The sequence below is a fragment of the Symphalangus syndactylus genome, chromosome 10, assembly GCF_028878055.3.
Source record: "Symphalangus syndactylus isolate Jambi chromosome 10, NHGRI_mSymSyn1-v2.1_pri, whole genome shotgun sequence".
Taxonomy (NCBI): Eukaryota; Metazoa; Chordata; class Mammalia; order Primates; family Hylobatidae; genus Symphalangus; species Symphalangus syndactylus.
In genome coordinates, this window is record NC_072432.2 from 102,339,412 (window position 1) to 102,366,246 (window position 26,835).

At 41.1% G+C, this 26,835-nt stretch overlaps 1 protein-coding gene across 4 annotated transcripts in view; it reads right to left on the reverse strand.

Annotated features, from left to right (window-relative positions):
• Positions 1-26,835, reverse strand: part of PCCB (propionyl-CoA carboxylase subunit beta) — an 85,509-nt gene that overhangs the window by 17,552 nt on the left and 41,122 nt on the right. For all 4 annotated transcript variants that reach the window (XM_063611318.1, XM_055295331.2, XM_055295330.2 and 1 more), the window contains 4 exons: positions 23,655-23,763; positions 19,434-19,554; positions 16,558-16,639; positions 498-621 (listed from right to left, as the gene is read on the reverse strand). In XM_063611318.1, the coding sequence (XP_063467388.1) occupies positions 498-621; positions 16,558-16,639; positions 19,434-19,554; positions 23,655-23,763 (436 nt within the window). The remainder of the gene's footprint in view (positions 1-497; positions 622-16,557; positions 16,640-19,433; positions 19,555-23,654; positions 23,764-26,835) is intronic.

A 26,835-nucleotide genomic window follows, 5' to 3' on the forward strand; every position in this document is an offset into this window, starting at 1 on the left:
ATGAAAGGAGCATTTTGAGATATTAAAAGTAGCTTTTATAGGCCAGGTGTGGTGGCTCATGCCTGTAATCCTAGCACTTTCGGAGACTAAGGTGGGCGGATCACTTGAGCTCAGGAGTTCGAAACCAGCACAGGCAACACGGCAAAACCCCATCTCTACCAAAAATACAAAAAAAGAAAATTATCCAGGTATGGTGGTATGTGCCTGTAGTCCCAGCTACTCAGGAGGCCAAGGTGGAAGGACTGCTTGACTCTGGGAGGCAGAGGTTCCAGTGACCTGAGATCACACCACTGCACTCCAGCCTGGACAACAGTAAGACCCTGTCTAAAAAAAAAAAAAAAAAAAAAAGTAGCTTTTATAACAACCATTTAGATTTTTCCCTCTGGTCATGGAAGGGCCATGTCTGAAGAACAGGCAAAAGACAGAAAGGATACCATGGACCCAGGCTTCCCTGGCCTCCAACCCCACAACTAAGGCTTAGAAGAGCTCCATCCTACCTGAGGCCACCTTAGGTTGGTTGCCAACAATTCCAACAGTCCTCCCATTCATTCTTGCAAAACCAACAATGATGTTCTTGGCATAATTGGGCATGATCTCAAAAAATTCACGCTCATCAACAACCTGCAGGAATAAATTCACTTCTGAGCTCAAAATGATAAAGACAAGTATAAGATGTAATGACACTACAGAATGACATTTCTATTACAGAATTACAGAGGTAGAGGTAGACAGCTCCAGCTCTATCACAGGTTCTCCAAGGAAGCAGGACAACAGGCAGAGGCAGCACCTCCTCCCTGCTGGGAAGAAATGGTGTGGAAAACCTCAACTGCCGCTAAGATGGACACACCAATGAAGTTTGTTTTAAAAGTCCTATTTGAATGTGGAATTTTTGTGACAACTTTACCTTTTCACTTTGAAATTATTTCCAACCTAAATAAAAATGTCAGGCCGGGCCCAGTGGCTCACTCCTGTAATCTTAGCACTTTGGGAGGTCGAGGCGGGTGGATCACCTGAGGCCAGGAGTTCAAGACCAGCCTGGCCAATGTAGCGAAACCCCTCTCTACTAAAAATACAAGAAATTAGCCTGGTGTGGTGGCAGGTACCTGTAATCCCAGCTACTCAGGAGGCTGAGGCAGGAGAATCGCTTAAACTGGAAGGCAGAGGTTGCAGTGAGCCAAGATTATGCCACTGAACTCTAGCCTGGGCAATGGAGGGAGACTCTATCTCAAAAAATAAATAAATAAAAATAAAAAATTCAAGAACAGTACATATACCCTTCACCCCGATTCTTCATTTATTATTTTACTACAAACTATTTTGTTTTTTTTTTTCTTTGAGACAGGGTCTCCCTCTGTCACCCAGGCTGGAATGCAGTGGTGCAATCATGGCTCACCGCAGCCTCGATCTCCTGGGCTCAAGTGATCTTCCCACCTCGGCCTCCCAAGCAACTAGGACCACAGCTGTGCACCACCATGCTCAGTTAATTTTTTAATTTTTAGTAGAGATGAGCTCTCACTATGTTGCCCAGACTGGTCTCCAATTCCTGGCCTTGAGCAATCCTCCCACCTTGGCCTCCAAAGTGCTGTGATTACAGGCGTGAGCCACTGTGCCCAACCATCACTCTCTCTTTTATATATATATAAACACACAAGAACATTCACTACAGTGATATTATCAAAATCAGGAAATAAACATTACCACAATACTATTTTTTTTTTTTTTTGAGACAGGTCTTGCTCTGTGACCCAGGCTGGAGTGCAGAAGCATGATCACAGCTCACTGCAGCCTTGACCTCTGGGCTCAAGCAATCCTCTCACCTCAACCTCCCAAGTAGCTAGGATTACAGGTATATGCCACCAAAAAAAAAAAAAATTTGTATTTTTGTAGAGACAGGGTCTTGCTATGTTGCCCAAGCTGGTCTCAAACTCTTGGGCTCAAGCAATCCACCTGCCTCAGCCTCCCAAAGTGCTGAGATTACTGGCATGAGCCACTGTGCCCAATTCACAATTTTCTTTTGTTTGTTTGAGACAGAGTCTCGCTTAGCTGCCCAGGATGGAGTGCAGTGGCACAATCTTGGCTCACTGCAATCTCCACCCCCTGGGTTCAAGCAATTCTCCTGACTCAGCCTCCCGAGTAGCTGGGACTACAGGCATGCACCACCATGCCCAGCTAATTTTTTTGTATTTTTAGAGATGGTTTCACCATGTTGGTCAGAATAGTCTCGATCTCTTGACCTCGTGATCCGCCCACCTCGGCCTCCCAAAGTGCTGGGATTACAGGTGTGAGCCACCGCGCCAGGCCACTATTTCTTATTCTATGACATTATTCAAGTTTGCCAATTGTTCCAATAGTATCCTTTATAGCAGCATAAGCAACAAAATTCTGGTCCAGAACCTGAGCCAGGATCACCTGGTGCTTTTAGTGGTCATGTCTCTTTAGGCTCCTTTAACTTTCCCCCTCCATCTTTGTCTTTCATAATCATGACATCTTTGAAGACAACAGACCGGTTAATTTGTAAAGCATGCCTTCTATTTGGGTTCCTTTGGTATTTCTTCATGTTTAATTTTGAGCTAAGCCTTTCCATGGGAGTACCACAGAAGGAGCATTCTCATCAAGTGGCACAAGGTGTTGATTTGTCCATTAATGATGGTGATATCTGCAGGTTTCCTTGTAAAGTTACTGTTTCTCCAATTTAATAAGAATTTTGTGAGGAAATACTTTGAGACTACATAAAATCCTATTCTTCAAACTTTAATCATTAACCTAGTTCTTCATCCACTAGGTTTAGCATCCTAGCAGCCATCAAGCAGCCATGATTCTTGCCTGACTCATTACTGTCATGATAGCTGCCAAATGGTGAGTTTTTTTGTTTTGTTTCTTTTTTGTTTTTGTTTTTGTTTTTCTTGAGAAAGGGTCTTACTCTGCCATCTAGGTGGGAGTGCAGTGGAGCAACCTCAGCTCGCTGCAACCTCCACCTCCCAGGCTCAAGCAATCTTCCCACCTTAGCCTCCCAAGCAGCTAGGACCACAGGTTCATGCCACCAAACCTGGTTAATTTTTGTATTTTTAGTAGAGACAGGGTTTCACCATGTTGGCCGGGCTGGTCTCAAACTCTGGAGCTCGAGCAATCCGCCCTCCTTACAAGTGTGAACCACCACACCCAGCCCAAATGGTGAGTTTTCCAATTCCACTTTTCTTCTCCATTTATTAGCTGACATCTACCACAAGAAAGATCTTTGCCTTTCCCATTTACTTATAGGTATCAGTATGAACTTATGGATTGTTTTATTCTATGGATTATAATCTTTCACCATCATTTTATGTTCAAATTGTCCTATATTTACCAAAGTTCCTTCATGCTGGTTCCTGTGTCCTTCTAAAGTGTCCCCATCATTTTTTGAGCACTACCTTACATTTTGGAATTATCTTACTTTCTGGTTCATCTTGGTTTCTTTCCTGCCCCAGCCCTACAGTCAGCCATTTCTCCAAAAGGCCTGGGTTCTTTTTAGGGATGTGTGTGTGTGTGTGACTCCTTCTAAAACATCCCAAGTCCAGCTATATGAAAAACCATGAGTTCATGCTGATAATTCTAAGCCTACTCCAATGCAACTATAGGGTTCATTCTAGATTTTTTTCTCTTGCCATATTCACAACTCCCTTCTCCGATAGCAGAATCTGGCTGCCACTACCCTCAAAATGTACTTATTTATTCGATCTTCAAATACAGAGAAAAAGGTTTCAGAACTGCTAACTTAGCTACAAAGAACAGACCTATTAGCTAGAATTTTTTTTACAGCTATTTCGGTCTTTAGATGAAAGGTATATAGTCAAAATATATGTTCAAAAGTCACTCATTTAAAACAGGTTCATGTTTCTATTTCATTTTAAAGGTTTTCCCCAGTCTTGATTTTATTTTTAATATGTAAAATACTAATAGTGTTCCTTCCCCATCCCTTCCACCCTAGTCCCACCTACCCTGTTATTAATCTCATTATTTTCTGATGTATTATGTGTGTGTTTGCATTTGTATCTTTTAATTTACCCTTGTATCTTACGTGGAAAGTCACAGTACAGACACTCTTGTACTTTGAATTTTTTCACTTAATATGTCCTGGGAATCACTTCCTATCAGTTCATAGAGATCGTCATTCTTTTTCACTTCTGCATAGTACTGTACTGTGTGATGTACCAAAGTTTATTCAACCAATCTACACGTGGCTTACATTATTTTAAAATTTACATTTAGGTTATTTAGAGTATCTCGCAATTACAAATGACAACGTAATGGTAGTAACCTCGTACATCTATAATTTTGTATGGTGGGAAATGTATCTTCAGGGTAAATTGCTAGGAATGGGATTGCTGAGTTAAAGGGCAAATGCTAATTTAGTCCTGGATAATACTAGAGTCCCCTACCAGCAATGCACAAGAGTGCCTGCTTCTCCACTGACTTTCCAGTGCAAAGTTTTTTCAGGGTTTTTATTTTTAGCCGATCTGACATGTGAGAAAATACTCAGTGTAATTTGAATTTGTATTTCTAGCATTATGTATGAAGTTGAAATCTTTTGACATGTTTAAGGTCCATTTTATATCTTTTTTGTGAGCTATCTATCCGTGGTTTTTTGCCCACTTTTCTATCAATTTTGGTTGTTAATCCCTCAGCATAAGAGCTCTTTATTAAGAATATTCATACTCTGGGATACATGCTGCAAAGAGTTTCTTCTAGCATATTGGTTGTCTTTTGATTTTGTTTACAGTTTTTTGCTATGAAGAGTGGGATTTTAAAATTTTCACAGTCAGCTTTGTCTATCTTTCACTGAAACTAGTTTTGGAGTTACAGTTCAAAAGCATTTCTAAACCTTCCCCTAAGGTTTCAGAGGAATTTATCTGTGTTTTCTTTTAGTGCTTGTATGGATTCACAGATTATATTTAGTTCTCTGACCCATTTGCAGTTCATTTTTGTACATGGTGTAAAGTATGAATCTAATTTTATATTTTCCTAAATGGCTAGTCAGTTGCCCCAGCATCATTTATTAAAAGCTAATTTTTGCCCCTGAGATTTGATAAAATATCATTATCATATACAGTTGGGCACTGCACAATAAGGTTCTGGTCAATGACAGACTGCCTATAGGAAGGTGGTCCTATTGTAATACCCTATTTTTACTGTACCCTCTTTATGTTTAGATACATTCTTACCATTGTGTTACAAGCGTATACAGTGTTTGGTACAGTAACGCGCTATACAGGTTTGCAGCCTAACAGCAATAGACTATACCACAGATCCTAGGTGTGTAATAGGCTATACCATCTAGGTTTGTGGAAGTACACTCTATGATGGTTGCAAAAAGAAATTGCCTAATGATGCATTTCTCAGAACATATCCCCGTTGTTACGCAACGCGTGACTGTACTAAAATTCTGTATGTACTTGAGTCTATTTCTGGCTTTTATTCTATTCCACTGGTCTATTTATGTGCCTGTACCACAGTTTTAACGATAGGATGCTGTAACATAAAACATGGCTAGTCCCCACTTACAGCTTTTCTTTTGCAGTATATTCTTAGGTATTCTTGCACTTTTATTTTTCCATGTGCACTTTTGTATAAACTTATCTAGTTCCAGTTTTTAAAAACTGTTTACTGGGATTGCCTTAAATTTATAGAACAACTTAAGAATCACCAATTGTTCATAACATTAACCCCAGGAACAAGGAATGTCTTTCTATTTGTTCAAGTCTACTTTTATGTTTTGTTCTGTACAGACAAGGTCTCACTATGTTGCCCAGGATGGTCTCAAATTCCTGGGCTCAAGGGATCTTCCCTCCTCAGCTTCCTAAAGTGCTGGGATTACAGGTGTGAGCCACCATGCCTGGCCTACTTTTGATTTTCAAAAGCGTTTTTAAGATCACCCTGGGCTGGGCTTGGGGTCTCACACCTAAAATCTCAGCACTTTGGAAGGCCAAGGCAGAAGGATTGCTTGAGCCCAAGAGTTTGAGACCAGCCTGGGCAACACAGCAGGACTTCTTCCTACCAAAAAAAAAAAAAAAAAAAAAAAAAAAAAAAAAAAAAAAAATACTAAATCAGGTGGGTGTGGTGATGCATGCTTGTAGTCCTGGCAATGTGGGAGGATTGCTTGACCAGGAAGTTGAAGCTGCAGTGAGTTGTGACTGGGTCACTGCACTCCATCCTGGGTGACAGAGTGAAACCCTGTCTAAAAAAATAAATTTGCCCTACAACAGCTTCTGTACATTTCCTGTTAAAATTATTACTAAATATTTTATCTTCTTGTTGCTATGTAAAAGAGGCTTTTACTCTACCATAATTGGTTACTGCTTGTGTATATGAAGATTTCTATATGTTAATTTTGTATCCTGTTCCTCAAGTATTGTTTTAGTATAATAATGCATTCTCTAGTTTTCTTGAATACTACAATACCATATCACCTACATTACAGCTTGACATCTCTCCCAAGGCTTTTGTCTCTAATTGGTCCTCTTCTTGGCTAACTGTATTGGTTAATATTTCCAGAACAATGTTAAATAATAATGGAAATAATGGGCATCCTGTACTTGTTCCTAATCCTAGTAGAAGCCAGTCTTTATTAGGTGAGATGCAGGCTTTTGAAAAGGTCTATACCAAATTTTATCACATTAGGAAAGTATTAATTAATTCCTATTTTATGAAGTCTATCAGGAATAGGTATTAATGTTTCTTAAAGGTTTTCTTCAGCGTCTATATAAATAATTGTGATTTTTCTCCCCTATATGTGTTAATACAGTATATTATTGAGTTTCCTAGAACCAATCTTGCATTCCTAGAATAAATCCCAGTAGGCCACAGATATAATTTTAAAGAGATAAGCAATATGAAACTGAAATCTTAAGTACTACCTTTATCAGGTTCAGGTATTGATATCATACTTCTTTAAAAATTTTTTGGAAGGTTCTTGTGTGTTTTGTTTACTTTCTATGCTCTGGAAGAATTTATGTGGCACTAGGACTATTTGGCCTTTAAGGGTCTCAGAAATTCCACATGGAACTATTTGGGCCTGGTGTTTGTTTGTTTGAGACAGAGTCTTGCTTTGTCACCCAGGGTAGAGTGCCGTGGCACAAACATGGTTAACTGCTCCCTCAACTTCCTGGGCTCAAGCAAACTCCCACCTCGGCCTCCCCAGTAGCTGGGACTACAGCTGCATACCACCATGCCTGGCTTTTTTTTTTTTTTTTAGATGGAGTTTCGCTCTTGTTGCCCAGGATGGAGTGCAATGGCACGATCTTGGCTCACCGCAACCTCCACCTCCCAGGTTCAAGCAATTCTCCTGCCTCAGCCTCCAGAGTAGCTGGGTTTACAGGCACGTGCCACCACATCTGGCTAATTTTGTATTTTTAGTAAAGACGAGGTTTCTCCATGTTAGTCAGGCTGGTCTCGAACTCCCGACCTCAGGTGATCCGCCCGCCTCGGCCTCCCAAAGTGCTGGGATTACAGGTGTGAGCCACCTTGCCTGGCCCTAATTTATTTTTTGTAGAGACAGAGTTTCGTCATGCTGCCCAGGCTGGTCTCAAACTCCTGGGCTCAAACAATCCTCCCATTTTAGCATCCCAAAATGTTGGGATTATAGGCATGAGCCACTGAATCCAGCTCCTGGTGCTTTTTGGTGAAGTAATTCCTTCCATGGAATTTGGTGGTTCATTTCAGCTTCCCACCTCTGATGGGATCAATTTCTGTTAAACTGTGTTTTCCAAACAAATTTTCCATTGTATCTTGTCTCTTAGAATTTTTTTTTTTTTTGAGACAGGGTCTCACTATGTTGCCCAGGCTGGAGTATGATGGTGCAATCACAGCTCACTACAGCCTTGAACTCCTGTGTTCTAGCAATTCTCCTACACTGAAGCCTCTCAAGTAGCTGGGACTATAGGTGCATGCCACCACACCCAGTTAACTTTAAAAATTTTTGTAGAGACAGGGACTCACTATGTTGCCCAGGTTGGTCTTCAACTCCTGGCTTCAAGCAATCCTCCCACCTCAGCCTCCCGAAGTGCTGGGATTATAGGCATGAGCCACCACATCTGGCCTCTTAATGATTCTTTTTTTTTTTTTTTTTTTTTTTTTTGAGACGGAGTCTCACTCTGTCGCCCAGGCTGGAGTGCAGTGGCATAATCTCGGCTCACTGCAAGCTCCACCTCCCAGGTTCACGCCATTCTCCTGCCTCAGCCTCTCCGAGTAGCTGGGACTACAGGCGCCCGCCACCACGCCCGGCTATTTTTTTGTATTTTTAGTAGAGACGGGGTTTCACCGTGGTCTCGATCTCCTGACCTCATGATCCACCCGCCTCGGCCTCCCAAAGTGCTGGGATTACAAGCGTGAGCCACCGCGCCCGGCCCCAACGATTCTTAAGTTTCTTCTTTTTCAATGGTTATTCCCTTTTTCACTTCATACTTCTGCTTTTACTGTCTCTTTTTTGAAGTTAGCCAGTGTTTACTAATTGCAGCTATTCTTCTATTTCCATCATAAATTTCTGCATTTATCCTTATTAAATTATTTCTTGGATTTATTCTGAAATATTTTACAGGGCTTTTTTCCTTGGCTTTTCCAGTTGGGAATCTGTTTATTTTTCTTTTTCTTTTTTTTTTTTTTTTTTGAGATGGAGTCTTGCTCTGGCGCCCAGGCTGAAGTGCAGTGGCACAATCTCGGCTCACTGCAACCTCTGCCTCCCAGGTTCAAGCGATTCTCCTGTCTCAGCCTCCTGAGTACCTGGGATTACAGGCACACGCCACCATGACTAGCTAATTTTTTGTATTTTAGTAGAGACGGGGTTTCACCGTGTTGCCCAGGCTGGTCTCGAACTCCTGAGCTCAAGCAATCCACCTGCCTCGGCCTCCCAAATTGCTGGGATTACATGTGTGAGTCACCACGCCTGGACTGTTTATTTTCCTTCTCTCATTTTTACTGTTTCAGGAAATAAACTTTCATCTGTTCATTGTTTTAAACATATTCTATAGGTTTTGACACATAGTGTCTTGTCTTTTTTTCTTTTAGAATTCTGTCATTTGGTTTCTATTTTCCCCTTTCATCTAAGAATTGTTTACTAGAAGATTTATTTCCTGGCTGGAGGCTGCCTTTGTTTTAGTTGCTACAAAAAGTTTCTAATTTTAAGCAATGTCGTTTCACAGTATTTTTTGCTCTATGGGATTTAATGATGTTTTCTTTCTGATCTAATACATATGATCAACTTTTGTGAATATTCCATGTGCACTTCAGAATAAGATTTATTGTTCATTACCAGGGTGTAACGTCCAAAATAGGTGTGTAAGATCTATCTATTACGTTACTTAGGTCTCCTAAATTATTACTTTTGTCCGTTTGACCTGCTTTGTACTAACAATGCTGTGTATACATCTCCTTAGTGTTTCTACCTAAGTCTGTTGAATCTCCTATAGTTTCAGCTTTATAAAGATGGTGGTTATTTGTGGCACAAATATTTGATATGCTTTACATTATCATTGTGAACTATGGCTTTTAGCAGTTGAAAATGTCCTTCCTGGGAGGCTGAGGCAGGAGAATCACTTGAACCTGGGAGGTGGAGGTTGCAGCGAGCCGAGATTGTGCTACAGCACTCTAGCCTGGGTTACACAGCGAGACTCCATATCAAAAAAAAAAGTCTTTCCTTATCATGTTAATACCTGAACTTTACTCTGTTCAATATTAGTGTCACAAATACTGCTATGTTATTGTTTCCATTCTCCCAGTATATTTCTGCCCATACCTTATTTTTAGCCTTTCTGAATCACATTTATATACTGAATATAGTTAGTTCATAACAAATTAGACATTTTTAACAAGTGAATTAAACCCATCCATATTTATTGGTATGACACTTTTTTACTATCATATTATTATTATTATTATTATTATTATTATTATTTGAGACGGAGTTTCACTCTTGTTGCCCAGGCTGGCGTGCAATGGTGCAGTCTCGGCTCACCACAACCTCTGCCTCCTGGGTGCAAGCAATTCTTCTGCCTCAGCCTCCCAGGTAGCTGGGATTACAGGCATGTGCCACCACACCTGGCTAATTTTGTATTTTCAGGAGAGATGGGGTTTCTCCATGTTGGTCAGGCTGGTCTCAAACTCCCAACCTCAGGTGATCTGCCCGCCTCAGCCTCCGAAAGTACCGGGATTACAGGCATAAGCCACCGTGCCTGGCCTGTCATATTATTTTTTATAATTACTATGTGTTCTATATTTATTGTCTTTTATCTTTTTTAATTTTTTCCCCTTTATCATTACCCACAATGATATATACTGTTTATGTGAGAAGTTTAATATTAAAGAATGTTTGTATTTTTTAGTCTAGTGGTTACCTTTGTAATTATGCCTTTTGATGCCTTTAGTTCATTTCCTTCATCTTTTATTAACTAGTTTGTTTTTAATGATATCTGTTAGCTAACAATAATCAGTGAGCTGATTCTGCAATATTCTTCCCCTCTTTTCTCCTCCCATTTTTCAGTTGCATTTTTTTCTGAAACTAAACATATAACACTTATACATTGTTCTCTACCCTCATCCCCAGTTCTGTTTTAGTCTTAGAATTATAATTAAGTATGTTAGATAATCACTACCAATCCTTCTGTTGAAATTTCTCCAGCTACCTCTTGATTGGATGAAGCTCATTCTCTAGTAGATTCCTCAAGAAAGCCTCATTAACACAAACTTCCCTCGGTTCTTGGTTTAAAACTGGTTTTCTGCAGTCTTAATACATGAAGGTGAGCTTTGCTAAACATAAAATTCTTAGTCACAGATTCTTTCCTTCAGCCTCCTGAAAGTGCTTTTCTGTTGTTTCCTTGCTTTTCTATGTTGCTTTGGAGAAGTTGGATGCCATTTTATTCTCTTGCCCTTGTAAGTCATTTGATTTCTGCCCACAGATCCTGAGGATTTCTCCTTATTTTAAAAATCCAACAGTTAATATTTTCTCTAGTTTGACCATTCTGGGTCAATTTTCCCATGTGCTCAGTGTGCTCTTTCATTATATAAATCTGAATCTTATTTTATTTCTAGAATATTTTCTTGGATTACAGTTTTAAATATTAAGTCTGTTCTACTGGTTTTTCTTCAGACACTCCAATTATATGTATGTTCATTCTTCTTTGCCTTTCATTGTAGTCACTTTTTTCTCATACAATTAACTAAGAATTTTAAAAAATTAATCCCAGATGTGACAATATAACCAATAATTGTATTAAAGGTATTTGTACTATTTTAAAATTTTGTAATTGCATCTATGTACAATGTACATGTTTTCATATATGTATACACTGTGGGATGACTAAATCAAGCTAGTTAACATATCCACCACCTCACATACTTTTTTGTGGTGAGAATGTAAAATCTACTTTTTTTTTTATATTATTTCATTCATTTTTTAGGCTATTTATCTACTTTTCTTCTATGTTCCTTATTAAATTCTCATTCAAATACATTCTCCTTTAAGCACCTTGCAATTTTGATATCATTTCCGATGCAATTTTGTCTCCCCTGCCCATTTTCTTAATTCAATCAGCTTTAACTTCACTTCTTACTATTATCTCTCCATTTTGTCATTAGTTTCTGAATTTTCTATTTTTACAACCTCAAATGCTTATCAGGGGCTACTGCACTCAGATTGAAGCATAGTCAGCTGCTTCATGATTGACTTTTGCAGTGAACGGAGTTCCATCAAGTGACATATTTCATTCTCACTTTTTGTTTTCTTATTGTAGCTTTATATAAATGAAAACTATTTGTATCTGCATTCTCCAGAGTTGGCAGATGAACAAATGAACAAAAATCCTAGTTCAAGAGCACCCTCTTCTGTCAATATAGCAAAGTGCAGTTTAGTTCATGGGTGACTAATTTTAGGGAGGATGATGGGGAAAGGTGTAGTGTCCTTCAGTGTATTGGATTTTGTATGTCTTGCAGGTACATAAATTTACCCCCCTTGCTTCATTTTCCCTTCACAATTTCCAAAGGTACCTCTCTCTTTCCTTTGTACTCTTCTTCCCCAGAAGTAATGCCTTCCCCTGACTACCGTATTGATTTGTGTGTGCACTCTTAAGTAGCTTCTCTCGAAAGTCACTGCTTTGACTCTTTTCTAGCATGTTCACTTTTTTCTTTTTTCTTTTTTTTTTTTAGAGGCAGTTTCACTCTTGTCATCCAGGCTGGAATGCAATGGTGCGATCTCAGCTCATTGCAACCTGTACCTCCCCAGTTTAAGTGATTCTCCTGCCTCAGTCTCTCGAGTAGCTGGGATTACAGGGACGCGCCACCACACCCAGCTAATTTTTGTATTTTCAGTAGAGACGGGTTTTCACCATGTTGGCCAAGCTGGTCTCAAACTCCTGACCTCAAGTGATCGACCTGCCTCAGCCTCCCAAAGTGCTGGGATTACAGGCGTGAGCCACCACACCCGGCCAGAAGAAGTTTTTTTAAAAAGCAAAATAAAAAAGTGTAATAATACAATACTTTTTGAGTTAAAATATATGGGCCAGGTGCAGTGGCTTACACCTCTAATGCCAGTAGTTTGGGAGGCGGAGGCGAACAGACCACTTGAAGCCAGGAGTTCAAGACCAGCCTGGCCAAAGTGGCAAAACCCCATAAAATACAAAAATTAGCCAGGCATAGTGGCACACACCTGTAATCCCAGCTACTTGAGAGGCTGAGGCAGAAGCATCTCCTGAACCTGGAAGGCAGAAGTTGCAATGAGCCGAGATCTCGCCACTGCATGCCAGCCTGGGCAACAGAGTTAGACTCTGTCTCAAAGAAAAAGAAAAAAAAGTGAATTTGGAGAGAGGGATGTTCCAGAGGTAAAGTTAAACGAGGCCATAAGAGGGGGACCCTAATCTGATAGGACTGGAATTCTTTTAAGAATTGGAAAAGCTGGGCTGGTGCGGTGGCTCATGCCTGTAATCCCAGCACTTTGGGAGGTCAAGGCAGGCGGATCATGAGGTCAGGAGATCAAGACCATCCTGGCCAACATGGTGAAACCCCGTCTCTACTAAAAATACAAAAATTAGCCAAGCATGGTGGCGGGTGCCTGAAATCCCAGCTATTCAGGAGGCTGAGGCAGGAGAATCATTTGAACCCGGGAGGCAGAGGTTGCAGTAAGCTGAGACCGTGCCACTGCACTCCAGCCTGGTGACGGAGTGAGACTCCATCTCAAAAAAAGAATTGGAAAGCCGGCTGGGCACAGTGGCTCACACCTGTAATCCCAACACTTTGGGAGGCCTAGGTGGGCAGATTATGAGGTCAGGAGATCGAGACCATCCTGGCTAACACAGTGAAACCCCATCTCTACTAAAAATACAAAAACAAAATTAGCCAGGCATGGTAGTGGGTGCCTGTAGTCCCTGCTACTCGGGTGGCTGAGGCAGGAGAATGGCGTGTACCTGGGAGGCGGAGCTTGCAGTAAGCCGAGATCACGCCACTGCACTCCAGCCTGGGTGACTGAGCCAGACTACATCTCAAAAAAAATAAATAATTGGAAAAGCCAGCCTGGGCAACATAGTAAGATGCCATCTCTAGAAAAAATTTAAAAATTAGCCAGATGTGGTGGCATGCAGCTATAGTCCCAGCTACTCAGGAGGCTGAAGTGGGAAGATCACTTGAGCACAGGAGGTCAAGGCTGCAGTGAGTCAAAGTCACACCGCTGCACTCCAGCCCGGGTGACAAAGCAAGACCCTGTCCCTGAGGAAAAAAAAAAAAAAGAGGAAGAGATATCAGAAATCTCTTTCTGCATGCACTGAGAGCAAAGACCTCATGAGGACACAGCAAGAGTGTAGTCCAGAAGCCAAAGAGACCGAGACCTCAGAATGAAGCCAACCCTGCCAACACCATGATCTTGGACTTCTAGCCTCCAGAACTGACAGAAAATAAATTTCTGTTGTTTAAGCTATGCGGTTTATGGTATTTTCTTATGGCAGCACTAGAACACTAATACATAAAGCAAATACAGGCCAGGCACGGTGGCTCACACCTATAATCCCAGCACTTTGTGGGGCCAAGGCAGGTGGATCACCTGAGGTCAGAAGTTCAAGACCAGCCTGGCCAACATGGCGAAACTGTGTCTCTACTAAAAGTACAAAAATTAGCCGGACATGGTAGGGCTCGCCTGTAATCCCAGCTACTTGGGAGTCTGATGCAGGAGAATTGGTTGAACCCAGGAGGCAGGGGTTGCAGTGAGTAGAGATTGCGCCACCACATTCTAGCTTGGGTGACGAGCAAAACTGTCTCAAAATAAATAAATAAATAAAATAAATAAATAAATCAGTAAAGCAAATACAACATCGATACCAAAACCTGATTTTAAAATACCTTAAAAAAATATGCACTAGTATCACATAATATCAATGCAAGAACTCAAAACATTCGCAAACAGAGTATACAACTTCAGGAATGAAGTTTAGTATTCGGAAATCTACTAGGATAGATTTATAAATAGATCTAAGGAAGAAAATCACATGATCATCTCCAAAAACACTGAAAGTGCATTCAACAATATTCAACACTCATTCCTAACTTTAAGAACAAAATAAACAACAACAAAAATATTTAAAACAGAAACCAGTAGTAGCTTCAACATGAAAAAAGATATAAATTAGGAAACACTGACAGCAGTCTTGCTAAACTTACAAACAATACAAAGATGCCCAGAATCACAACTATGATTCATCATTACATTTGACGTATAGGGAGTTGTAGCCAATGCAAGACAAGGAAAGAAATGACATGTAAAATAACTAGAAAGATAAAACTTTATTCATTTACTTGTTTTTGGAGATGGAGTCTTGCTCCATCACCCAGGATGGAGTGCAGTGGCATGATCATAACTCAGAACAGCCTCAAACACCTGGGCTCAAGCAATCCTCCCATCTCAGCCTCCCAAGTAAATGGGACTACAGGCAACGGCCACCTCACCCAGCAAATTTTTTTACTTTTTATAGAGATGGTGACTCATTACGTTGTCCACGCTGGTTTTGAGCTCCTGGCATGAAAGGATCCTCCTGCCTTAGCTTCCCAAAGCATTGGGATTATAGGCATGAGCCCCTGCACCCGACAGAACTCTTATCTATACAGAGACAGTATACAACCACATTTTTAAAACCCTAAATAAATGACAGAAAAAAATTACAAACAAGAGTATTTAATAGGTAGCAGGATATAAAACTTTATAATGAGAATCAAGAGTTATCACATATACCTTAAGAAAAAGTTAGAAGATGGCAGAGTAGGAAGCACCAGGAATCTGTCTCCCCACCCAGGCAACAATTGCCTGGCAGAATCTGTCTGATGGAACTATTTTGACTCTGGCGTCTGTTGAAGGACTGCAACTTCCAAGGGAAGGATTGGACTGAAAATTGGAGTTAATTTCAGCTCTTAGCATAGTAGCAGCTACCCATCCCCCACCCCAGCTCCATGACAGATATTTCTGCAAGTGTTCCCGGAGCAGTTTGCACACAGCTTGCAGGAGCCAGGGTGGGCATAAAAGGACCCCGTCCTCCAAATATTGAGAATCTGTGCTTGCTGACTGCTGCTTCTCATCACAGAGGTGCAAAGAGGTGGGTGGTCACTGTTGCTACAACTCCCTACACTGCTGCGAGGCTCTCCTGCTTTGGGCTGAACTGACTTCCAAGGAATTTAAAGGGCTGACATCTTTTTACCATCTTCATTTTTTTTCTCTTTTTCTACTTTTGGGGGCCAGACATTAACAACTAGGACACTCAAAAACAACTACATATACAGAGAAAATTAGAGATTGCACATGTCCCTGCAAAGGCTCAGAAAAGACCTAAGGAAGACCTTAAGGTTACATCTCAGGATAATCCTTGGTGCAGGAAGAGACTACAAGAATAAAAAAGACAAAAACAATAACAGAAAACAGCAAACCCTAGGGAAGAGGGAGAATCTGACTTCTAGAGTTACCAGAGAGCCATCATGTTTTATTACACAAGGACTACCGAGAGCACAGTATACCCATAAGGAAGGCAATGGCCATCTACAGATGCCTTCAGTTTGCCCAACACTGTCCCCATTACTTAATGACCCAGGAATCTGCTGTACCAAAAAAAGGTACAAATGGCTCCTGTTTCCCACGGACCTCTACACACACAGTCCAACCTTCTAGGATGCCCTGTGTACTCTCTTCTCTATAAAGACAAAACCCCCTCTGAGCAGAGGGCCCCAGTGATACCTAACAATGATCACTCTGGCCTCACTCTAGACTCTGTGGACATGGCCCCTAATTTATGCTCCTCAGAGGGCCTTCTAAAGACTCCTGAGCTCAGCTGGCCCTTACTACTCCTATCTCCAGCCCTCAAGTTCATCCGTGCCACTAGGGTATCTATAGCCACTAGGTCTTTCTAGAACACACTACTCAGTGGCCACTGGTCCTGTGCCCACCCTATTCCCGACCTGTGTTGTCTGACATGAAGACCAAGTGGTCCAGTGCTTCCTCACTAGGCCGAAGCACAATGCCCATGAATGTGGCTGACTAGGACAGGCAAGACAAACAGATGTGGCACTTACAGAGTGTATGATGTCCACCATGTTGTAGGCTTTGGTTGATTCCAAAGGGACAATTGTGTCGAGCTCAGGAACCAGACGGTCACTTTAGGCAGAAAAAAGGCAGGTATAGTCAACATAGGAAGAGTCAGTTACCTTTTGTGGGAAGGGAGTGGGAAAGGAAATGGGGTGACACGTCATAGGGACTGGGCCAGTTCTGTCCCTGCTGGGCTTACAAAGCAGTCACCAAAGAGTCATTCCTTTGTAACCACCATATTAACTGAACCTGGGACAAGTATCAATCCAAAAGACCTTCTGGTTCTCTTTTAGAGAAAAAAATGAGTTTATTCCTCTAAACATTATTCTTTCATTTATCTTCTCTGAATACCTCCTACATTCTAGGCACCGTGTAGGGCACTGAAGGACATTATAGTGAACAAGACACAGCCCTGGGAGATCCCAGCCCAACTTCCTGGAACATTAAAAGAACAAGGACTTGGAAATGCAACGTCAGAGCTCTGCAGAAACCACTATAGGTTCACATTCCCTGTTAGGTTAATCTACTAAAGCTCCTTTAAAAAGCAAAACTGCAGGCCCTCTGGGCAAAATCATCACAGACTGACCTGTCACATGCAGGCTCATGGACTCTCTCCTTCCTCCTGCATCCAAGTGTCTCAGCAGAAAAGCTAAGCCCGAGCCCACTCCTACTCTAGAGGAAGACCCAGCAACTTGCCCTTCTCCAACCTCTTCTCTCCAATAGGCCTTCATTCCCTCCTGCCCAGTGTGGGCAGCCAGGGGCTACAGTGATCCTGAGACATACTCCTGGGCTGAGGTTTGGCCTTGGGTCAGGCCATGCGTCCGTCAAGCCCAACTTTGCAAAAAGCTCTATGCTGGAAAACTAAGGGTAGCCCCACCTGCTAATAAAGTCCTCCATTACTTTTCACTTGCCATACATATATGTGTGTGTATATACATATGTGTACATATACACATACATATATACATATATGCACATATACTCATATACATATGTGTATGTATGTATATGAATATGTGTAGATATACATATATACATATGTGTAGCTATACATATATACATATGTGTAGCTATGCATGTATATGTGTATATATGCATATATTTGCTGATATGCATATATGCATATGTGTTGATATGCATGTGTGTATATATGTATATATGCGTATATGCATATATGTGCTGATATGCATCTATGCATATATGTGTGGGCATGCATATATGCATGTGTGGGTGTGTATATATGCATATGTGTGGATATGAATATATACAAATGCATGCATGTATACACGCATGTGTGTATATATGTATGCATGTGTGCACATATGCATGCATGTATACATGCATATGTGCACATATGTATGCATATGCATATACATATGCATACATACGCATGCATATACATACACATGCATATACATATACACATATGCATATATACATATGCATGCATATGTATGCATGTGTATGTGTGTATGCACAAATATGTATATACGTATACATGTATGTATATACGTATACATGTGTGCATGTATGTATGCACACAACATATATGTATATACACACATACATGTATACATATATGTATATACACACATACATGTATACATATATATGTATATACACACATACATGTATACATATATATGTATATACACACATACATGTATACATATATATGTATATACACATACATGTATACATATATATACACATGCATATATATATGTACACATATATATGGATATATATCTCCCTTGGAATCATATGCAGAAGAGGTATGGCTGGGCCAAAGCAGGCTATTCAGACATTTCTGGGCTCCTGGGCCATAACACCTTCAAGTGATGTCCTAAACCCTTCAGGAACTCCAAACAGTTCAGAAAGGCTATACCCACAGCTCTGGACCTTGTGACCACTCTCGCCTCCATGACTACACACAGTGGGCCACTGGGTATGTCCCTTGTGGAGTGGGCAGAGGCAGACAAGAGTGAGGCCCTGGCAACACAACTCTTCAGAGCATCCCTGGCCCAGACCAGGCCCCACAGGAAGGAATCCAGGTTTAAGCTACAGGATAGCATCTGAAAATGACCTCTTCCCAAAGAATACAATTTCAAATCCCTTCTGCAGAAAACAGTCCAGGCCAAGCGAGTGCTTATAAATTTGGAGAGGAAATAAAATGGAATGGCTAGAGGTGTGGAGCAGTTCCTGGGCAGGGCCTCCACCTTGCTCTGTGGTGCCTCCACAACAGGTAGTAGACTCCAACAGCAAGAGGAAAGGTCTTCACCAGATGGCCAGCAACACACCCTTCCCCAGGACTGTCTCAGCCTCTGGCTATAAGCAGTATGCATAAACACGTTTCCTAAAGGGCATGCTGTTTGCATCATTTTACATTTATTTATTTCAAAAGGACAACTAGGTAGAGCCCAGGAACCAGTCACTTTAGACAGAAATAAGCCAGGTATAGTCAGCAGAGGAAGAATCATGGCTCTTCCTTTTGTGGATGAGGGGAAGGAAAGGAAATGGGAGACTTCTTCATGGGGACTAGGCCAGACCAAAAAAAACTTCAATCTCCAATTCTAGATAACTTAAGAGTTTCTCAGAAATCAAAAAATTTTTCTTTAAAAATGTTTTGGACCACTCTTCACCCTCAAGATATACATCAGATATTACAGAGAGGAAAAAGGTAAATAAAATCATCTTTCTTTGCTCCTATAGCCAAACATGACATCAACCCCACACCTGGGAGCCACTCCACCACACTCTGCTGGCAACTTGCCCAACAAGGCAGACCCTGGGGGTCCTGTCAGGGCAGAGAAAGGCAAGCTACACTGCAAAATGAGAGAAGGTGCACCGGCCTACAACCCACCTGGGATCATGGCACTCACGAACAGGAGCCGGGTCCTGACTGCTCAGGGGCAGGTAGTTGAAGAAATCCCGGAGATTACACAAGGCATCAACATCATTTTCAAAAGCTCTGTGGGCCACACCTAAGAGAACAGGGAGCATATATGATGAGTCAGGGTACCAACCAGCCCAAAGCTGCTGCTTCATGCCTGACTGTGCCCTTCTAGGGCATGTCAGTAGCAGACTGTGCTGATAGCTCTGTTCTCCGCACCCTCCACTGAGGATGTAATGCCACATAATACATACCTTCCGGGTGATCCTTTAACTCATGCAGCACGTGTTCCCTCTGTTCTGCACCCACACCTCTACAGGGGTCACACCTTTCTTTATTCAGGTCCTTGCTCTAATGTCACCTCCATACCCACTCCCAGACCCTTCACTATCCATCCCTATACCATGTGAGAGTTCTCCTCCTGTACTTTTCCCTGCATCATCTATTTCCCTGTTTACTGCCGGACATCTCTCCTGGAATATCAGCTCCAACAGGGTAAGATCAGGCCTGGCCAACATTAAGAATAATGCACCTGGCAAACAGGTGCTCAGCAACAGTGGAAGGTAAGGAGGGGAGCCACCTGCCCCTAGTGAGGAATCAAGCCACAATTCTTGAAGGGCACTCTGAAATCACAGAGCAGCCAAAACAAGGCCATAGGTATGATGGAGAAAGCGGAGCCAAGAACTCTCTCCCCAGGTTCATCCCATGAGACTCCTTTCTTCCATCATTGCCCCTACAGTCTCTTGTCCACAAAGCTGCCAGACAGAGCTTTTTAAGTCAGATCGTGTCATGTCTCTACTCCAATGATCCTTGTTCACTGAGCAGGCCAGTCACTCTCCTACCTGAAAGCCTTTGCATAAGCTATTCCCCTCTGCCTGCAATGCTCCCCACTTACATATCAATGCAGTTAACTCCTTAAAATCTGCTCAGCTCCTAACCTCAGTGAGGCCTACCATTACCACCCTATTTGAAACTACAACAATCCCAGTCCCCTTTACCCTGTTATACTTTTTCCATAGCACGTACTGCCTTCTAACATACTGCATAGTGTACTTATTTATAATGTTTATTGTCTATCTCCTCTACTAGAATATAAGCCCCATATGGGCAGGGGTCTTTCTTTTGTTCTGTCCACAGATGTATTCCTAGCACCTAAAACAATGCTTCACACATAGGTACTCAATGAATATTTGTTTTGTTTTGTTTCTTTTTTTACATTTTTATTATTCTATTTTAAATTTTTAATTCCTTTGCTATATGCCTTTTTCCACATATTCTAAATGAGTATTTGTTGAATAAAAAGCATTTTCAGCATGACAGAATTCTTTCATTCAAAAAATATTTATAAATGGTACAGCTACTTTGGAAGAGTCTGTCAGTTCCTTAAAAGCTAAACATCGAGTTATCATTTAACTCAGAAATCAAAGAGAAATGAAAACATATGTCTACCCAAAAACTTGCATATAAATATTAATAGAGGCATATTCATGATAGCCAAAAAGTGGAAATGACCCAGTGTCTATTAACTGGTCAATGAATCAACTAGATGTGGTATATCCAACACTGGAATATTACTCGGCCATAAAAATGAATAAAGTACTGATTCATGATACAACATGGATTAGCCTTTAACAACATTATGCTAAGTAAAAGCAACCAGTTACAAAAGATCACATATTATATGATTCCATTTCTAGGAAATGTCCAGAATGAAAAAATCCACAGAGACAGAAAGTAGCCTGGTAATTGCCTAGAGCAGAAGTATCTGTGGTGAAATGCAGAGTGACTGCTAATGGGCACAGGGTTTCTTCTTGGGGTGATGACAATGTCCTAAAATTGACTGTGGTAATGATTATGCAACTCTGAATGTATTTTAAAAACCACTCAATTGTACACTATAAATAGGTGTTTAAAATGCACGGTATACGAATTATATCTCAATAAAGCTGTTACCAGAAGAGAAGAAAGAAAAGAGAAAAATATATGTACAGAGCACCTTTTTGTGCCTTGCCCTGGGGATACAGGGCCAAGTGCATCAGACACAATCCATCAAAGAGCCTCAGGCCCAGAAAGAAAACCACATACTGCCCTACAATCAAAAAACAAACAAAACATACTTGAGACTGTGCTACAGAAGAAACTTTAATGTCATGGGCAGACATTCATTACTTTAGGTTGTCAAGTTAAAAAAAAAAAAAAAAAAAACTCAGGTTACATAAAAGTATGCCCATGCCTATGTTTGAGTAAGTGTATGTGTATTCACGCTCACATGCGTGAAAAGACCGCAAGGGTATAACCAAAAAATCAATAGTGATTCTCTGTGGATGATGGAATATCTAGCAGTTTTTATGCTTTGTATGTTTTCTAAGTTTTGTACTACAAACATATAATGCTATTAAAATGGGGAAAAATAAACAGCATATTTCATCAAATCTAAGACGCCATCAAGACCCAGCTTTATATTATATCCCAGCAAGAAAAACAGGCTGCTGCCAATAAAGCCCTGAGACAATAGCATCGCATCAGGCTACGCTGGAGTTGATGCTAAGAAGTGTTCTGATTCTAGACATGTCTTAAAGATGGGGCTAAATGATGCTGATAGGTAAGGGAAAGGAATGAGTCAAGATCGATGCCAACCTGACATGGGGAGAAAATTTTTGTGGGTGGGGGATCAAGAGCCCTAACTTTTTTAAAACTACATTTCATCTAATCTAAGACTTCACTGATAAGACACATCTCTACTTTGGGGACACTGAGAAGAAACACTGACAATTAAATGCTGACCCAATGTCTTAACCACAGTACAATGAGGTGCATAAATCAGGCATGACAGCCTCTTACTGCTGTAAAATCTCTCAAAGAAGCAATTTCTCCTGTCTTTAGTTACATTGCTGTATGGTAGGTAATCCATTCACAGCTGGGTGGTTTCTTTTACAAGAAAACATGGAATTACAATAATTACTCCAACAGCTAACATGTCTTCACTAATATCAGAATCATGCCCTACTCCCAATTCCATGCCTTTCTGTTTAAACAAGAACTTTTTGTTTCAATGCTGAGGCACAGAATAACCTTTATACATTTTAAACTTGGTATGTAATCTTAAAGTTGTGAACAACTAGCCGGACATGGTGGCTCACGCCTGTAATCCCAGCACTTTGGGAGGTAGAAGTGGGAGGATTGCTTGAGCCAAGGAGTTCGAGACCAACCTGGGCAACACAGTGAGACCACATCCCTACAAAAAAATATTAAAAATAAAAATTACCTGGGTATGGTGGCACACACCTGTAATCCCAGCTACTAGAGAGGCTGAGGCAGAAGAATTACTTGAGCCTGGAAGACTGAGGCTACAGTGAGCTATCATTGTGCCCTGCACTCCAGCCTGGGCAATAGTGTGAGACCCTATCTCAAAAACAGAACAAAACAAAAGCCAGGTATGGTGGCTCATGCCTGTAATCCCAGCATTTTGGGAAGCCAAGGCAGGCAGACTGCTTGAGGCCAAGAGTTTGACACTAGCCTGGCAACATGGTAAAACCTCGTCTCTACAAAGAAAAAATACAAAAATTTGCTGGGTGTGGTGGTGCATGCCTGTAGTCCCAGCTACCCAAGAGTCTGTGGTGGGAGGATTGCTTGAGCCTGGGAGGCGGAGGTTGCAATGAGCTAAGATTGTGTCACTGCACTCCAGCCTGGGCCACAGAGCTGGATCCTGTCTCAAAAAAAAAAAAAAAAAAAAAAAAAAGAAGTTAACAACTATGACCAAATTCGTGAACACATGATACATGACCATCATGCACCTGGCCAATGATTGGAAAACACTTATGTACTCTAAGATATATACCAACCTTAGAATAAAAAATGTCACAATAAGATATTTTTTTCAAAGGTTCAATGGTACATATATAAATCATACCTACTTATAATCACCATTCCAGCAACTAGCTTTAAATTGTTTTAAAGAATAACTAGGCATTACTAATAGCGTGTTATTTAATAAATTTTATACACTAAATCTACCTTTATCACTATATCTGTAAACAATACACGGTACTGTAGTACAATAGACTGTACCACAGTCTTCCCAAATAAAGTCTGCCAATTAATTAATATTTCTTAAAAACTGCCACCAGGCTCTTTGGCAATACCCTCTTCTCAATGTTTGAAAACAACAAGGTTATCTTCAAGGCCTCTCACCTGACATGGTGGTGTGGGTCTTGGCACCACCAAGCTCCTCCTGGGTAACATCCTCATTGGTGACAGACTTCACAACATCAGGGCCAGTGATGAACAGGTAGGAGGTGTCCTGAAATAAAAGATTTCCAGAACGGTCAAACTCAGAGCACCAGAGCTGGTCACAGCCTTAGAGTTGATTCAGCCAAGATGACAAATGCAGAGAAGATAGTGACATGGCCGAATGAGGATAGGATGTAGCTTAAAGATACGAATCCAAATTAAAGACCCAAGTTTTCCCTGCCTCATTGTCTTTTTTAAAAAATTTCTGTTGCATGGTTCTACCTCAGCAAGTTAACTTGCAGTGTGGCTAACATCTCAAGGTCATTCATCTGTAGAACACAGTAACAGATGAACATAGTGGTTCTTACTCAGAGCTTGCTGTGCACCAAGAAGTTTTTTAAGCACTTCACAAAACTGTGTCACTAAAGCCTAAGTACTATTATCACCCTCATTTACATATGAGGAAACGGCGATATGGAGACTGTATGCAACCAGTCACTTTAAATGGAGTTACTTAAAAATATTGATAAATCAGTGTGTTACAGTGGCTCACATCTGTAATCCCAACACTTCGGAAAGCCAAGGCAGGAGGATCACCTCAGGCCAGGAGTTCAAGACCAGCCTGGCCAACATAGCAAGACCCAGTCTCCATAAAAATTTGTTTCAATTAGGTAGGGCTGGTGGCATGTGCCTGTAGTCCTAGCTATTCAGGAGGGTGAGGTGGGAGAATCACTTGAGTTGCAGTGAGCTATGATTGCTTGCACCACTGCACTCCAGCCTGGGTGACAGAGTAAAAACCTGTCTCAAAAACAAAAACAAAAAAACTAATAAATCAATGCTTTGGTATTAGAGAGTGATAGGCTTTTAGTTTTTAGTTTCTAATATATAGATAATATAAGCACACTGCATAAAATTTAAACAGAGGAATAGGAGATACAGTGGAAAGTCTACAGCCCAGCCCTTACTTCCAGGCCTCCAATTCCCCTCCCCTAAGGCATCCCCTGTCAGTTTCTTCTCTCTACAGAGACACCCATGCATTCATATATATATTTGCCCTCTTTGCCCTCTTATTATCTAACACAAACACTGTCTTTTTTTTTTTTTTGGAGACGGAGTCCTGCTCTGTCACCCAGGCTGGAGTGCAGTGGCGCGATCTTGGCTCACTGCAAGCTCTGCCTCCCGGGTTCACGCCATTCTCCTGCCTCAGCCTCCTGAGTAGCTGGGACTAAAGGCGCCTGCCACCATGCCTGGCTAATTTTTTTGTATTTTTTTTTAGTAGAGACGGGGTTTCACCGTGGTCTCAATCTCCTGACCTTGTGATCTGCCCGCCTCGGCCTCCCAAAGTGCTGGGATTACAAGCGTGAGCCAACACGCCCGGCCTAACACAAACACTTTCTAATGCAAACATTTTCTTCCCAACACATTCTTTCTAACATAGTGTTCAATACACACTGTTCTCAAATTTGTTTTTCTAGCTTGAAGATCATTCTATTCCGTATCAGTATAGTAGGATTTGTATAACTTTCACCAATTGATGGTCATGAAGGTTGTTTCCAAAACTTTAGTATAATAAGCAATTCTGCAATAAGTATTACTACAGTACTCTCTGAACTCACTATTCATGTTCTTTGCCCATTTCTAATACATCACTGACTTTTTTATATACTAAGGAAATTAGTCCTTAGTCTATCATATGCATTATATCAGTCTTTTATCTTATGGCTTCTTGGTTTGAAATCTTGCTAGAAAGGTCTAGCTACAAAAGTCTTCCCCACTTCACACAGCCTTCTAAACAAATGTTTATAGCAGCCTTATTTGAAACTGTTAAAAAAAAAAAAAAAAAAAAAAAGAACTAGAGACACAAAATTTCAGGTTTCCAGTCCAGCACATAAGAAGCTGAAAGTTGATACTCCTTCCTAACGAATAAAAAGCTGAACAAGTTGCGGGGGAAAAACCAACAGCTTTTCTTAGGTCCATCAAAAAGGTGAGGTCGCAGAACAAAGCACCCCAAAACTGGAGACCAAATGGCAAATGCAGAAAATTGAGCCTTGCAGGGTAGAAACCCACAAGCACAAATCTCCCCCAGAGCCAGGGCTGATGTAGGAAAACCAGAAATATAACTGACAAATTGCTGGAGGCCCAGCATGGACAAGTCAGAGAGATAAAGACTCCAGGGCCGGCCAGTCATTGGGGCTCCCACACTTTTGTGAGTTTTACCTCTAGGAACTCAACAAGGTTCTCACAGTGATTATCAGAGAAAAACTCCCTCATGCTTCTGACATGCATGGGGGAAAAAAAAGAGACCCTTCTGAAATGCACCAGAGCATCATTCTTAACAGGGTCTGCTCTCAGGCAAAACTATATAACGAGAGCCTAACCTGCTGAACTTTTATCAGAAACTGCTGACCCGAGGGAAGAAAAATACTAAACTCAAGCCAGCTCTTGCTTTCCATGTGGAAGAGGGGAAATGGCCAGCCCCAACCCGCTCTAGCCACCCTGTCCCACCAAAAAAGAAGAAGAGACTGAGAGACACATGACATTCATAGTTCAGAGGCACAGGCTCACTAAAAGACTGACACCTACTCATAAGACTACAGAACAATTCCTCCTCCCCAGCTCCTTATCATTACTAAGGGCCTATTTACAATAGTTCCTTTTACCTAGTATATCATGTCCAGCTATCAGGAATAAGTCATAAGACATACTAAAAGACAAAAAACGAAGTTTGAAGAGAGAATAAGCATCAGAACTGGAATCAGATGTAGCAGAAATGTTGGAATTATCAGACCAGAAATTTGAAACAACTACAATTAAGATGTTTGCCAGGTGTAATGGCATGTGTCTGTAGTCTTAGGTACTCAGGAGGCTGAGGTGGGAGGATCACTTGAGCCCAGGCATTCAACACTAGCCTGGCCAAGACAGCAAGACTCCATCTCAAAAAAACAAAAATAAACAAAATGGTAAGGGCTCTCATGGATAGAGTAGACAGCAAGCAAGAACAGATGAGCAATGTAAGCAGAGAAATGGAAATTCTAAAAAAATAACTAAAATATACCAGGGATTAGAAACACTGCAACAGAAATAAAGAATGTATTTGATGTTTTTTGGTAGACTGGGCATGCTTGAGGAAAGAATCTCTGAG